Genomic DNA, 15971 nt, shown 5'->3' with positions numbered 1-15971 from the left:
CTAGCGTAATGTCGGTTTGTATTGATGGGTCGTTTTATGCGTCACGTGTCCAAGATGTAGAGCCCAATCGAGACCGATGCGTGAAACTTCGTCAACGTACTGAACCTATGGCAACGCGTTATGCTAATTCTGCGTTTCCTTTGGTCTGAATGGACAGACGACCAGAGTTGAAGAGTTCAACCCACCGCCGCTCGCGAAAAATCTATGTTAGTTTGTACCTTTGAGCAACTTATCAGACTATAGAGGTTGGACTTTGGTTTCCCTCCCCTGGAGTGAAACTCTCAACATTTCTCGGACCATTAGTCCGATAACCAGCCTCTGACCATTATATTTGATACCGTTAAAAATAAGTACTACCACATGGGTTCGAAGCGTATAAAGAAAATAATGATTGTGATGAATGTTAGTGAAAGTGTAAAGGGTTTTGACAGCGAAAAAAAAACAGTCCCCGAGAACGTATTAGTGGAAAACGACTACTAAGCACCTCCAAATAAGCAGCGTTCAGTGGATCTGGGTCTGAAGGAGCGAGGAGACGCACGGCAGGCCTCAGGTCTCTCTCTGACACGGCGAGACGGAGAGAGGCTACAGCGTGCTGCAGCGGAAACCGGTGCACCTGCACCGCAACTTCACCAAAGTGTGCTCTCTCGTTTCTTTCAGTTTCCACGGCAACATTCAACTCATTACTGCCAACCCGCCACTTCCTGTTTGACTGACAGACGGCCGAGCGATGGAGGGAGGGAGGGGGCGTGCGACAGAGGCAGACGGCAAGAAGGTCTTCGTTAAGTCTCTCCTCAAGATGTATATATTATTCTATCCCTTGGAGACGTCTGCATTCCAAATAAATCCAAAAATAAATAAAAAAAAAGGCTGAATAATGTCATTAAGAGTTGGCGACGCAGTCGTGTCCAGGGTAACGTCTTTCTTCTTTGAGAGTACGTTTTTTGCTGACTGAGGAGGAGGATAAAAAAGTACAGGGATGATCGAAGTTCACTTTGTGTGAAACAACCACGTCCTTGCTTTCACGTATGCCTTTATCCCAGAGGTGTTACGGCAGGGGTGAACACGCGTGTATCTCAACATGTTCATCATGGGTACTGCTAATCCAATAACCATAGTTAATGAACGGGCTACACCTGATGTTGCCCCATATCAGGAGTCCAGAATGCACTTTAAGGATGCCATCTGCTTGCCGGCCAGAGCGGGAAAATCAACCGGCCAGGCAATTGTTTGAACATTCGTTCCAATCAATGGATTCACCATTGATTGGCTGGAGGCAGGACCCCCCCCCCCCCCCCCCCTTACGATGACACCTTTGTGATAAAAGCTACACAATATATACGAATCGCACCAAATGACCCACACAGACTCACTTCATTTGAGTGGCATTTGTACAAAAAGTGGTGACGAAGGATGCTGATGAGGTATGCAAATGAGGCGCGCACCTGGGGCTGGTGGGGTGGGGCTTCTTGATGGTGATCTCCTGGATGCGCGCCTCGTAGATGCGGTTGATGGCGTCGTTCCCCAGCTCACACATCAGCTGGACGGACAGACAGACGCGTGTGGACATTACATATACGCCGTTTACATTTCCGACGTGATCCGGCGGGTCCGGCTATGAACCGAAAAAGCGGACTTAATATACTCAACATACTCAATATCAGTCATTACAAAACAACATGACCCAGCTTCTAAATGAAATCCAACGGCTGGAGTGCCGAGTTGCCATAGGAATCAGAACAAGAAGGTTAGTATCTTAAATCTCAAAACAAGTGCGTCAAGGCGTTCAGTTCAATTCGACAACAAGAGCTAGAAACATAACTGCTAACATGAACTACGGCCACGAATGAAAACCACCAATACCACTGGAAGAACTCCACCCAGCACCACCTCACCTTGTACACCCCCCTCCTGTGGAGTCCAGCCAGGGACCCTCTTCAAGAGGTGTTGTCATAGGACAAACCCAGGGGTCACTCATAACACAGATTATTAATACTGACTACTACTTCTATGTGCAAGGGCCCATCGTCCATGGTCACCGTCTGTCCTCTAGTCTAGTTTAGTCTGGTGTCGGTGGTGTCTGTGATAGTGTGGCTATAAAGAGAGGCGTTCTGAACTCACCTTGATGAGCTCAGGCTCCCAGGAGTCCAGAGTGAGGGAGCGCACCTTAGAGAAGTGAACGCCCAGGCTCCTGTTGGGACGGCGGAGATAGATCACACCTCAGCTATGGACATTCGTTATCTTGTTGTTTTGGCGTGCAAGAGGTGGGTGTGTTAGTGTTTAGGGGTGATCGTTTTCTTTGTTCAAAAGTCCTCTTTAGTGTTCCGTTACGTGTGCGTGTGCCCGTGTCTCTCTCTCTCTCTCTCTCTCTCTCTTAATTAATGCAACGTTTGTATCCGTGTGCGTGTGGATAGCAATGTGCGATCAAGAGTGTGTGTGCCCGCGTATCTGTGTCTTCCACAATGTAGGTCAGTGTGTGTGTGTGTGTGTGTGTGCATACATATATGCGTGTTTGCGTGGCCGTGTGCCTTTGTATGCGTGTGTGTGTGTACGTGTGTGTGTACGTGTGTGTGTGTGTGTATGCGTGTGTGTGTGTATGCGTGTGTGTGTGTATGCGTGTGTAAGCGTGTGTGTGTGTGTGTATGTGTGTGTGTGTGTGTGTGCGCGTATGCGTGTGTATGCGTGTGTGTGTGTACGCGTGTGTGTGTACGCGTGTGTGTGTGTGTGTGTGTGTGTGTGTGTGTGTGTGTGTGTGTGTGTGTGTGTGTGTGTGTGTGTGTACCGGTGGATGCCAGAGCAGACGATGCACAGGGTGATGCCCAGGTTGATGGAGGCCCAGTCGGGGCCCGCCTCCCCGCAGTCACAGCACTGCTTGTTCCCCACGATGGCCTGCACCTCGTCCAGGGCGTCCCGCCGCGCGGGGCCCTCCCCCGGCTCCCCGGGCAGCCCCCCGCCGACCCCCGATGAGGTGGAGTTGCAGCGCTCCCTCTTGGAAGACACAAACACACACATAGATAAACACAAAGACACGCATATAAACACTCAGACACGCATGTGTATAAAGAACACAAAAGCACTGACAAATGAATGTGTGTGTGTGTGTGTGTGTGTGTGTGTGTGCTCACAGGGCTGTGTGTGTCCTCTCGGCGCTCCTGGAAGGCCGAGGCGATGCTGTTCTGCACGGCCCTCATCCAAGCCTGCTGCTGTCTCTCCGTATCAGCCTGCATCAGACAGCTCCTACACACACACACACACACACACACACACACACACACACACACACACACACACACACACACACACACACACACACACACACACACACACACACACACACACACACACACACACACACACACACACAAGCAGTTAATACAATACAGATGTATTTTCACTTCCACATATGCATGCATAAACAAAAGGTTATCCAAGACACACACACACACACACACACCCACACACACACACACACTTTGTAGAATCCCAAGACCGGTTTGACAAGCCATTAGCCAATACACGATGACAACATGACTTAACCTCAAAGGTTCCCTGGAAGTCAAAACAACTATGATGGATAGGAATGGACCCTGCCCTACACACACACACACACACACACACACACACACACACACACACACACACACACACACACACACACACACACACACACACTCACTTGGAGGGGGAGACCACTTCAAAGCAGAAGCGTCTCTCGTCACTGCTGGGCTTCACCGTGCACAGACGCAGGTCCTCCACCACCACCGTGGGCTGGTCCTGGAGCAGGAGGGAGAGGCACACACACACACACAAAATTAACCACGCACACCCAAGGCTGCTGAGCAGTGTACAGCAGAATGTGGAATCCAACAGCCATGAGCAGCTTTTGAACACTTACCTTGAATTTCTTCTGATACACCAGTTGATTTTTCTGAATTGAAAACCAGCGTCTAGATTTAGGTTTAAAAAGTAAACCAATGCAGAAATCAAGACCCATTTTCATTTTCAACCATTAAATAATTCCCTGAACACAAACAATGGTTGTGATGATACTATGAAAAACTAAACATTAAAGAGCAATCAAACCTTCAAATGTAATTGTATGGACAGCACCCTTAAGTTAATTATAGGTCTGTAGGCAAGCCAGTGCCCATACTTATGGAATGAGATACAACTGTATTTTTAAAGAGTACGCGAGTCTTTGGACTGAGAGAAAGTCATTTAAAAAGAGAAAGTAAAAAAATCCAACCAAAAATAATTGGTTTGGAGAAAAATAACTTGTAGCACTGCACACATCAAGAGAAAGAAGCCGCTGAGGAGGCCAGCGTCCGCACCTGCTCCAGGTCTTGAAGGCGTTGCTGGCCCTCTTGTAGAGGTAGCCCTCCATCACGATGCCGTTGGCCGCCTCCGCGTTAAAGTCCATGATGGAGTCGTCGTAGGACATGTCCTGTGGCCACAAGACACGTCATGAATAAATATAGACAGAAACAAGCACGACTGCCCCACGGTGGGAGGACCAACTATGGCCGGACGGACCCATATGAGGATTCCGTTACAAAACATACACGTGCTTTTATTGTTTAAAAATAAATATGAATTAAACATGTTTCCCCTCTAGTTCGAGCCGTCCTGAATCATCAGGACGGTCCCTAACACTCAACGATTGTTATTTTCCATTTAATTTTAAACTAATTAAATTATACTACGGAATATTTGGTTCCGTTTCTGCCAAGGCCGTTCCACTAGGGGCCGTTTAAGTCTACTCAGTGCACCTTTAAATATAGCTGTGATCTTTTCTGATCGTCGCAACCATGATTTCTCCTCATATTTGGCTATTTATATCCTAATGTACACATAGATATATGATTTTCTATTGCCTATGAGAGGGCTTTGGACTGGTGCGGGGGGCCACTCAACGTGGCCAATAGGCTGTGGATAAACTAAAAAGGTAAATCATTGAATGCCTTTTAGACTGCGATAGCACTGTGTAAACACCCTCCACATTGTTCCGGGGAGATAATGAAACCAATGGGCAGATTTTCAAAACATGCGTCCTAAGAAGCGCGTGGGTTGCTCTCGTTCTAGATCGCTTATCTGGAGAGGGTTCACAGAGCACGTCTCTCGTTACCTTCTTCTTAATGGCCGCGTGTCTCTGCTCCATGTCTCTCTTCTCCCGGGCAGAGTTTAACACTAACTGGGTGTGCTGCGGGCCAAGAAGCATGGGGATTAATACATACAAAGAAAGTATGTTAGAAAGGAATAGAGAAAGGAAATGGAAAGGCCTAAACCGTGTTATTTAAAATGACAGAGGAAGTCATTGTCATGTGATGAATTTAAATATACATGTCTAGAGAATATCTGCCACTGGGTCTTTGTTTCTTAGAGTGCTTTTGTCTGGCGACTCATTTTTGTTCCTGTCTACCTGCTTTGGAAAACAGAATATTCGCATAATCACAATGCCAAAGAGCAGGGGGCTGGAGAGACACAGAATGAGAGAGAGACAGACGAGAATGGGAGTTTAAATTGATAGGTTATCAATCCCTGATAAGCTATCCCCAGGAAACAGAAATGAGTCTCTCTCTCTTATTTCCTGTTCAAGAACATAGAGCTGCATTTGTTTCCTGTGTTTTGAAACAGAATTTTGCATCATTACAAACCTTACAAAACAAAACCTGACCAATCACGTCCCATGCTACGTGATATTTCAATCTAATTTGTCATATCTAACTGAATCTCCCGCTCACTTTCGCTTTGCACACACACACACACACAAACACACACACAAACACACACACACACACAAACAATTTCCTGTTTCCTGAGAGGCCCCACTTGCTTCCTGTCAAACTTGTAAATGTCACCCAAAAAGCTCTGTAGGGACGGTGGCGTCCTATTTAACAAAACCCCCTACATTATATTCTAGTTCTTGTTGCAATACAAATATAAGGCGAGATTTGCACAATGTCCTCACATGAACATGTTTGCCTCTAATTATCTGAGTTGTATCGCTTCCACTTGCATTTCCCTGATGCTTTCTCCCACTCACATTTCAAAACATCCAGTGTGCGCCAAATAGATGGTATAACTAAATATATATCTATGTCTATATATAATGTCATTGCAAGACTTTTAGACGTTGGCCACTCACCTCTTCCCCGAGCGAGCGTTTAAAGTCCTCAAGTTCTGATAGAGACTTGTGGCCATATTGGAAAAACTGCGCCTGAGCCTCGATCAATGACAACATCTGAAAAAAAAAAAAAAAAAAAGTAATAAAAATGCGCAATATCTCAGATATAGTCTTCTTTTCATTGTATTCATTTCGAATATAACCATAAATGTAGGGCAAAATATATTCGACAAATGAGTCATTTCAGTATTGAAGCTCAAGGATCGCTATCACCCAAGAGAACGAGGGAAGAAGTTCAGATATCTCGGACTGGGCTTTAAAATGATCCCCACCACCATGAGGATGTCAGTCTTCTTCTTGGCCTCGATGACGTTGATCTGAAACACAGAGGAGACACGGGGCTGTTAAAGGAGATAGCTACTGCAACCTTTAGCGGCAAATTGTGAGCCATGGCGACTCAGTCACAGACGGTAACGTCCATAATCACAACATTGAACCACCATGAGGCAGGCTGCCTTTGCGAGGGCGAGGATTAGGTTATCCTGATTTATATTATTTGTTATTTTTCCCATTTGTATCCAACGTGTCTTACAATTGAGGACGAGTACCATCAAAGCAATGAGTCTGAATTAGCAGAACTACACAGAGTGTTGCACAACAGAGGACAGCTGGACAGAATGCAGCGTATTCGTAAAGATATAGTCTAAATAACACATAACAGGGGAATAATATTGCGGAAGCACTGCATGAAAAAACATGGTTGCGTATGATTAGCATTAGGGCTGAACAATAAATCGAATTCAAAACAACATCCCGATGTAGTACAACACGATTTGCAAATCGCAAATGATGCAATGAAAAAAGTTTTAAAAAAAATTGGGGGGGATTTAGACTTTATTATTTAGACTAGTTAGTGACTTGAGATCAGTAAGATTCAGTAAGTAAAGATGTTATAATATCAATTCATTCATCAATTCATCTCAACACATAGGCCTGGCCTAAAGGAAAGAGCAGTTTATATGTTGAGTGCTTCCAATGTTGTGTTGGTCATGCTATAAAAATGATTTATTGCTTGATGGCGAATAATACAGAACATAAGGAACCTTAAAAAGAAAAATTGCATACTATATCAATCGCAATATTGGTAGAAATAATCGCAATTCGTATATTTCCCCAAATCGTTCAGCCCTAATTAGCATGTAGCCAATCAAAATGGCCCGTCGCGGGACTAAGCGCCATCGCTCTCCAGGTCACCACCCTCCTCCTCACCTCCAGCACGTAGTCCAGTGCCTCCGAGCGGAAGGTCTTGCGTGCGCTGAGCAGCGAGTGGCTGGCCTCGTCCACCTCGTGGGGCTTCCCGCGCGCCACCTGGGCGTTCTTCAACAGCGCCCCCTCCAGGCTCTCGCTGCTGCGCTCAAACTCCTTGCGCACCTCCTTGAACTTGCGCACGTCCCTTGAAGGGGACAGCGGGGTGGAGATGGGAGAAGAAAACGCTGCATTCTTAACGCTTTCTTTGCGCGCACGTCCCTTTAAGGGCCAGCGGGTGGAGAGGGTAGGAGAAAACGTTGCACTCGGGAGTGCTTGACGGATAAGAAGATGTGTAAAGCGGTTTACAAAACCCCAATGGAAACACGATTAAATGAAATCACACTGAGAACAGTCAATAGTGACCAAAGAATGAACCACTTACCTAGAAGGATCTATTCGATAAAAACAATCAAAACATTGTTTGGATTTAATTGAAGGTGTAATGGTAGGGGAGAACAAAGCTGTATCTCATGTATTTAATTAAGGCATGACCCTAACCCTCACCCAGCCACACATCATTTACTTGATGAGCTTTTTCACAAAGCTGATTTGATTTGATCTACCTTGATAATGAATGAAACGACTGGGGAGGGGCTGACGGACGCATAAAGCAACCGGTTAGGGTTGTTGTGACTCACACATGACATTCTGCCTTCCTTTAAAGATACTGAAGCAAAAGGGGCAAGGCGTGGCAGGAAATACCAGGGCTGCCCGCCGCACGGTAGGAAAGGCTTGACGCGACGGGAAGGTGGCCTTAAAAATAGCCACAACACTGGTTCACGTGGACGAGGGAGTGGAGAACCCGACTGTTCTGTGGGAAACACTCTGCTCGTGTTGAGTGGGAGGAAGCACACTGCAGGGAGGCCGGCCAAGAAGCTCAGGCCGTCTCCCTGACGCAAGTCTGAGAGCTACAATCAACACAGTTCATGACCGCTCGACGATGTCATCAAATATCTTCTCGCCGTCAGCGAGACTATGGGGGAAGGGATAATAGATCGTGGCGGGTTAATCATAGCACAAGGTGTGTGTGTTGTTAACCGGAGGAGAGCTGTGAAGGACGTAACAGAAATCCTACAGTGAAAGGTGACGTCCGGGAGACGTCACGTTAAAAAGCCAATGCGAGGGCTCCAGATGGACGTTTTCGAGGCTAAACAGACCGCACTGCGGGGGACACACTCACTCCTTCACGAAGCTCTGCAGCTTCATCCTGACCGACTCCTGGGTTGCATTAATCACTTCCTGGAAGGGAACAGAGGGGGGTCATTTTAGCAACGCGTGCTGCGCACCATGATCAGCAGACACACAGAGGAAGCCGAGGGTGGAAGTTAGTCGTCAGGGGATTCAGTCGAACGGTAGAATGAGAGAAATATGGAGCACAGTATGTGCGTTTTGCACGCTTCATGCTAACCAAGGCTAATCAGCTCAGAGGCTGGAATGAGAAGAAGTCAGAGGCAAGGCCAGACTTACCCCCTTGGCCTCCACGATGTCTAGGAGCTTTTTGGAGAATTTGTCGATGCATTCCTGTCATTGAGAGATACTGGGTGAGCCAAAGCGGTAAATGTTTATCAGAGCCGTTTATGTTTTCTATTTATTGATGTAAACTATCAGGGATCTGCACTGGTCTGCACTCTCATATAGAGGTCAGTACAGGTCCTTTTGAAACAAGACACAGAACGGGAATGGACATAATGGTTAGAGTAGCACACGACTTACAGTGAATATAACTTATTAAAAGGTTCATAAGGAGTGGGTAAGGGGTTATGCTCAAGGACGCCTGCAGAGGGATGCGGCCATTGGGAACCGAACCCAGAACCTCTGGGCCGGGGCCTTGAACATCTTCACTACACTAGACTGTCCCGGACATTTGGTGATTTGTTGCAGACTAATTGTTCAGAGATGTGAATTTTGTTATGAACTATGAATGTTATGCATTATATACGCACACACACACACACACTAACACACAAACGCACAGGGTCACTATGGTAACCAGGCCCTGCACTCACCTTCATCAGGTTGTCGGAGGAGTAGTGGCGTCCCAGCTCCTGGAGGCCGTTGACGAAGCTCTTGCTGGTCTGGCAGTAGACCCTGCCGGCCTCCAGCATGTTGTGGCATTGCTTGATCAACTGCAACCACAACAACAACACAAGCACCGCATCACGACCACTGTCAAGCACAACACATGCACTTAACAGTATGTCACGCATGGTTAAAGTCATTTAACTGTGTGTGTGTGTGTGTGTGTGTGTGTGTGTGTGTGTGTGTGTGTGTGTGTGTGTGTGTGTGTGTGTGTGTGTGTGTGTGTGTGTGTGTGTGTGTGTGTGTGTGTGTGTGTGTGTGTGTGTGTGTGTGTGTGTGTGTGTGTGTGTGTGCGTGCGTGCGTGTGTGTGTGTGTGTGTGTGCGTGTGTGCGTGTGTGTGTGTGTTGGAAGAAGGGGGACAGTGGGGGGGTAAAGGGGTTCCTTCTCTGTCCGTTTCAGTTAGGTAGGGGAACCCAAGAGACAACATGCTGATGTTGACATAGAAGTCTACAGTTGGCATGGAAACTTGAGGATCAACAAAGATTTACAAAGATTAACCTCAGACTTTTAGATTGGCTAAGTCTTTGGTTCTTTGGTACTTGGCCAATCTTCAACTGGATAGTGAAAGGAGGATTAAAAGGTCTATTTACATCTAGGAAGCAATGTATAAAAAATAATTGATGAGTGCGTTTGATTACACAAGAATAAATAACGTTGCACTTGATTACACAATATTTGACTTGAACGTTGATTGAGGAGATGTGTTTAACGTACAAACTCTTCTTCTAATAAGATAACTGAAACGGTTCTTGTGTCATCAGTGTGTTGCAAAATGTTCACAGGAATTGCAATGATACCAAAGTTAAGTGTACCGTAGTATGATTTTGGAACACAGAATGTTAGGGATGTACGTCTGAATATATCCATATCCGTTACTTACACACCATCCAGGAGAATCTCAGACAAACCGTTTTCCAACAATAGAAAGAGGAAGAGGAAGCTGAAGTTAGTTCTGTTTGGTGACCAGGTTAGGGAAAAACTCCAGCCACCAACTCTCACTTCACCTGCTGGCTCACTGGAACAACACCTGTGCTCCAGCGCGTGTATGCGTGTGTGTGTGTGTGTGTGTGTGTGTGTGTGTGTGTGTGTGTGTGTGTGTGTGTGTGTGTGTGTGTGTGTGTGTGTGTGTGTGTGTGTGTGTGTGTGTGTGTGTGTGTGTGTGTGTGTGTGTGTGTGTGTGTGTGTGTGATTCTCACCTTATCTAGACGTGTCTCCAGTTCACTCACATCCCCCTGAACGACTTCAATCTCAGATCTGGAATCAGCAAATAACACGCAAACATAAGAATTTATAATAATGGTCATAGGCCCAGAATAGGTTTCCTATAAAATACTTCTAGTACATGAAAGTGTTGATATGTCAACTGCCTTAATTAATCCCAGTTAATGCTACTTTGTCCCATCTCATGTCCTCTGCAGCTCTCCAATGTGGTTTCAACAAGTCAACAAATAGTTCTGTATGCAGACAGAAAGACAGATAGGTGGACAGGTAGAAGACAAGCAATCCAGAGGATAAAAAAAACAAGGGAAAGAGGAAAAGATAAACACAGAGAGGGAGAGAGAAACAAGACATGGGCCGACAACAGACAACTGTTTATGTGACTGTGTGTTGGGGTTGTTGCTAGTGACGGGAGGAGGTGTGTGTGTGTGTGTGTGTGTGTGTGTGTGTGTGTGTGTGTGTGTGTGTGTGTGTGTGTGTGTGTGTGTGTGTGTGTGTGTGTGTGTGTGTGTGTGTGTGTGTGTGTGTGTGTGTGTGTGTGTGTGTGTGTGTGTTGGTCACATGATGCCTGGTCCCATTCAGGCGGGAGCCTCCGTAACCCTCCCTGACAGGACTGCTAACACAAGACAAAGAGGGGACACGCACACGCACATGCACACGGCAAAAAAGAAAGCAGAGGACTCAGGATGACAGGAGTTTAGGGAGGCCTTCAAAAGAAAGACAACTTCCTTCTCACTTTCCTCTGAATCATCTTGTTAAGAGTGTGCAGTGGTTAGTGTTGGGCGATATTGCAAAGATTAGTATCACGATTATTTTTTCAATATCGATATTAATCACGATATATAATTTGATACTGCTGAAGCCTGAAGAAACCAGAGTGTTCATTCGTTTAACCATACACTTTTGTTTATTACCATATTTGTGATAAGGGAACATTTAATCACATTTCAATCTAAACATTTAACTTCACAAACATGTTTTATCTGCCCCCAACAGAACAATATAAGGTAGCTTGCCTTGTAACCTATTGAAAATAATGTAAATAAAAAATAAAGCTCTGACTTTCACATTAAACTCCTTTGGCAGGGCTTCAGAAAACATCTTAAATCTTGTAGAGGCACAACCAATGCATAAAAAGTGGATGAACAAAGGCCCTGGCACATGAACTGAACTTTAATATATAAAATATGAAGTACGTAGTGCTTACGTAAGTGCAAAATCTAAACGTTGTAAAACCAGATATTATGCTACATAAAATAAGGTGTTTAAAACTAAAAGGTCTGTGAGTGACTATCACATCAAACTCCTTTGGCAGGGAGGCAACAATCTCAAATGTTTGAAGAGGTTTATTTCTGCTGTGTGATTGGCTGTTAGGTAAATCCATATCAGAACTTTTTTTAATATCGAGCATTTATGTCTAATGCTTATCGTTGTAATCGACGTGAGTTTTATCGTGATTAATAATCATAATGAAATGATTGCCCAGCCCTAGTTGTGGTTGTATGTTTTCTCTGTATCACTTCCACACAGAGACACACACGTAGCCCATCACACAGCGCTTCCTGTTTCTCTTGTTGAATACGTCAGTGTCTCACCTCAATTCCTGTATAGCCCCCTACCACTACACACACACACACACACACACACACACACACACAACCCCCGCTGTTCCACTTAGCCTAATCACCGTTACCTAGCAACAGGAGGTGGCAGTTTGACACCGGCCTTGTTAGTGTATTATAAGTAATATGCAGTTTGTGTGTGTACTGCGAACAGCATGCCTGTTGTTATCCTTTTCGGACCTATTGAACTTTTGTGTTACATTGGATGTTACTAAGGCATGCGGTATTTAAGATTGATAACCTCAGTCTTGCTTTTTAATCCCCACATTCCACTCTCTGTCTCTCTTCCTCTCAGTCTGTCTACATTGGCTAAAACCAGACGTCACCGCCACTGCACTCACTCTGGAACAACTCAAAACTTTCCATCGCTGACGAAACCTTGCAAAGCCACACGGATTGACAGAGACAGAGAGAGAGCGAGAGAGATTTGAGACAGAAAAGTAGCATGCAATCTAAGTGTGTAATCCAAGTAATACAGCCCTTTACCCATGCAACAAAACATCTTGTGGTGACACACCCAGCTCTGCCAAACCTCTTTTCAAACCAACATGGAGAAACCTCCCTTTGGATCCAAGTACTTTTCTTCAACAGACATTCGGATACATATAGTCTATTCTGCACAACATTTTTCAGAAGCCATAGGCCTACAACATGGTTTGATTTATATGCATGACAGGCATTTCCTAGCCCCACTACAGGTCTGCGAAATGCTTTTACGCATACCAACTAGTTACAGGTCAGTAATATAGAATACATTTTCCAAAAATAACCACATCTTAAGAAACTTTGGAAGAACATTGTCAGTAAATTTTGCCTTTATAGGCCAAGTGAGACCTAGAAATACAATATAGCCCACATTCATGGCCTGTGAGTATTCGCCCTGAAAGAAAGACCATTCATTTTTGCTGCCCTAAAGTTGTCTTTGCTACAACTATTTGCTACGGAAGTAGCCGTGGAAAAATGTTTCCACGGCTACTTGACCGGTGAGGGCCTATGTATGGAGAGTGAGTCATTGTACTTTCTTTACATTGTGCACTTGTGATTGCCCTCGTTGAAGTCAAGCTCTTTATTAATATGTCGGACATTAAGTCCATGAGTCGTCCATTAAAATCTCCAGGTCACACTTCAGTTTGCCAAGCCAGATACTATGTGACCTGTGACCTTACAGAGGTGATCAGCAGTGGAACCCTCCCAGAAGAGGGTGAATGGGACTAATTCACCACAATAACACTAACTCAATTCAACACTAACTCAATCAACCACTATTCAATAACAATATTTCCTTGCATTATACCGTTTTCCAGCTTTTTGTATTGTTATTATTTGGCTATATACGTAGGCTAGCCAATGTATTGGTCATTTTATATTTTAAAATGAAAGCGTGATCCCTGTGATGTGTCTTACCTGAAGCGAGGTGAGTCTTTGAGGCACTCTTCAAAGTCTAGTGTGACTGTCATTCTTCCAAGTGGCGGATGTCACAAAGACATTCAATGTTGTCGTTCTGGGTCCTGGAGGGAGATCCGCCCGGGCAGTGATCAGCGGCCACAGATGACTCGTCGCTAGTTAAGTTATCCGCCACACACCAGAGTAAAGTGAAATAACTTACATATTGCCCTCTTCACTTCATAATTTTCGCAAGTAGCACACAGTGTATTCTTGGATCTCCCCGCACTCTTATTTTCAAATAAGTGAGGCTAGGATTATGCGGACGCACACAACAAGTGTGGTAAAGTTAGCCCAAACGGAAAAATACATTGGCCTGTCGTGTCTGGATGAGGCAGGTCTTCACTTATTGAAGCGCAAAATATAGTTCGCCCTCCGGGTCGTACATCGTCGTGCGTCCCCCTCACGGTTAAAGAACAACAAAAAAACAAGTTTCAGGAAAAATATGAAACAGTCTTCTTCATTGATGGTTGTTCTGCATTGAATGTTAACAAATCCGCATCTCGACTGAGACCCCCCGGGGTGCTTTAGTATCCGTCTTGACAAGCCGCGCGCCGTAACGTCTCCTCTCGCTCTCTCCGTTTCTGTAGTCTCTCGCTCAACCCGTCCATCCTCCAGCTCATTTCCGGGTTACTTGCCCGTGACTCAAAGCCATGTTGTGGAATGGAATAGGAACTATATTAGACTATGTATACATTTTAAGATTTTTCATCTTGCAGACTTCTTACATTTCATCTTCGGTTTATTCATGTAGCTAAATTGAATTACAAAATATATGGTGGCGACTCCTACGGGGTCGTACAGGGGATTCTGGGTATCCAGGTTGCATGTTGACCAAAGAGGTTTTGTCGTCCTTTTGGTAGTTGTTTGGATAAGTGAGGTCAACGGGGTTTGGGTCTTTATTGGTTGTGTGTTAATTGTGTGTAGTTCCATTGTTGTATCGCGACCATTAGTGAGAGTGTTGTGTGTGTTGGTCAGTTGTGCCGTGTTTCTGTTATATGCACTTTATTGTAACCTCTCTGCATAGGCTCTATTTGTTTGGCAAGCCATGAATACATGCACCTTTAATGGGGTTTTAATGTTCATGTTGTCCGTTTTCAGGTGGAAGATCCGAAATGGGTAATCCTGTAAAAGTCAACGTTATTAACGAGACGGTTTTGGGCGTGTATACTTGTTTGGCAACCTGCTTTTGCATAAGATTCGTCGTCCACAATACACACTCACGCACAGACACACAGGTTACAAAACTGTCTTAAGCAACAGAAAATGAATAGCCAAGGCAGGGCTTTAGAGCAGCTAGCCTGTGGTTTCTGTTCTGACTGTAATTAAGGTGGTTTCAGAAACATCTCTCTACGTTTCCTCAAATAGGCATACTCTGCACGTGCAGAAAAGCGTTTGTACGGGACCATGCACACATAAACGTGAACAAAAACTCTTCAAAGGGCACATCAAAACATAGAAGTACACTGGATTGTAGATGATACATTATAGTACAAGGGGGGAGTTGCTCCATCTGCTGTCCAAATGGTGTTACTACAGGAAAATGGGTTTGTTGGGTTTGGCTGTTGGTATTTTCTTCAGTTACTCTGTCTCTGGACTAACTGTTTCCACATGTTTGGTTTATGTAAAGCAACTTTTAACTAAAACATTACAACCGAGTCCTTGCTGCGCCGCTGTCACGTAAAAACGTATTTTATTCTTGAATCCAGTTTGTCAAATAGGGATGACAAATAATCAATCATTAACAATTTGGAAGCGTCAAGCCAAATCTCTTGATCGCTGAGATGTCCTAAAAACCAAACAGAGTAAGGTAGCTCGTCCCTCCCCGTTATAAAATGCGTTCCAAGCCCCGTTATTGATAGGGAGTATTCTCTTTCCTATAATTTCTGGAATTCCAAGACGGTGACAGGGAGGTAGTGGCGCGGGTGCTGTCCTGTGCCAAAAAGGGGGTGTGTGTGTGTGTGCGTGCGTAGGCCTGGGCTGCACGCAGACAGGGAGTACGAGCACACCGAACAAGTGAGGGTTTTTAGGAGCGTGAGGGATTAAATATTTTTCTATTTCGAAGGAGATAACGGAAAACCCGACGGAAACATGGGGTAAATAAATACGTTGAAACGCTCAACAACGTGGGACAATTTGACAGACAGTACGTCTTATATCTGCCTACGTCAAAAAAAAA

The 15971-nt window shown here is 45.0% G+C and overlaps 2 protein-coding genes across 4 annotated transcripts in view; one reads left to right on the top strand and one right to left on the bottom strand.

Annotated features, from left to right (window-relative positions):
- acap1 (ArfGAP with coiled-coil, ankyrin repeat and PH domains 1) overlaps positions 1-14374 on the bottom strand; it is a 48018-nt gene extending 33644 nt beyond the window's left edge. Inside the window, exons 1-16 of one of the 3 annotated variants that reach the window (XR_009522590.1) lie at positions 13754-14374; positions 10706-10763; positions 9436-9555; positions 8897-8950; positions 8610-8668; positions 7391-7574; positions 6454-6498; positions 6143-6238; positions 5123-5197; positions 4329-4441; positions 3893-3944; positions 3674-3771; positions 3123-3234; positions 2780-2985; positions 2119-2188; positions 1443-1537 (exon numbers count right to left, since the gene is read on the bottom strand). Coding sequence is in view for 2 of the 3 variants with exons in the window: in XM_060035451.1 (XP_059891434.1) it covers positions 1443-1537; positions 2119-2188; positions 2780-2985; positions 3123-3234; positions 3674-3771; positions 3893-3944; positions 4329-4441; positions 5123-5197; positions 6143-6238; positions 6454-6498; positions 7391-7574; positions 8610-8668; positions 8897-8950; positions 9436-9555; positions 10706-10763; positions 13754-13806 (1490 nt within the window). In the remaining variant the exon portion in view is untranslated. Of the gene's footprint in view, positions 1-1442; positions 1538-2118; positions 2189-2779; positions 2986-3122; positions 3235-3673; positions 3772-3892; positions 3945-4328; positions 4442-5122; positions 5198-6142; positions 6239-6453; positions 6499-7390; positions 7575-8609; positions 8669-8896; positions 8951-9435; positions 9556-10393; positions 10595-10705; positions 10764-13753 lie in introns of those variants that run through there. The other 2 variants (XM_060035451.1, XM_060035452.1) reach the window with 2 other exon arrangements.
- A 315-nt stretch (positions 14375-14689) lies between these two features.
- The window catches only part of agfg2 (ArfGAP with FG repeats 2), a 6167-nt gene continuing 4885 nt past the window's right edge, over positions 14690-15971 (top strand). The window contains 1 exon segment of the mRNA XM_060035864.1: positions 14690-15971. This exon segment is cut by the window's right edge and continues 410 nt beyond it. The gene's annotated coding sequence lies outside the window, so the exon portion shown is untranslated.

This window comes from Gadus macrocephalus, chromosome 17 (assembly GCF_031168955.1).
Source record: "Gadus macrocephalus chromosome 17, ASM3116895v1".
Lineage (NCBI taxonomy): Eukaryota > Metazoa > Chordata > Actinopteri > Gadiformes > Gadidae > Gadus > Gadus macrocephalus.
Note: the sequence above shows the minus strand (reverse complement) of the source record. Positions and strands in the feature narration are given on the sequence as shown.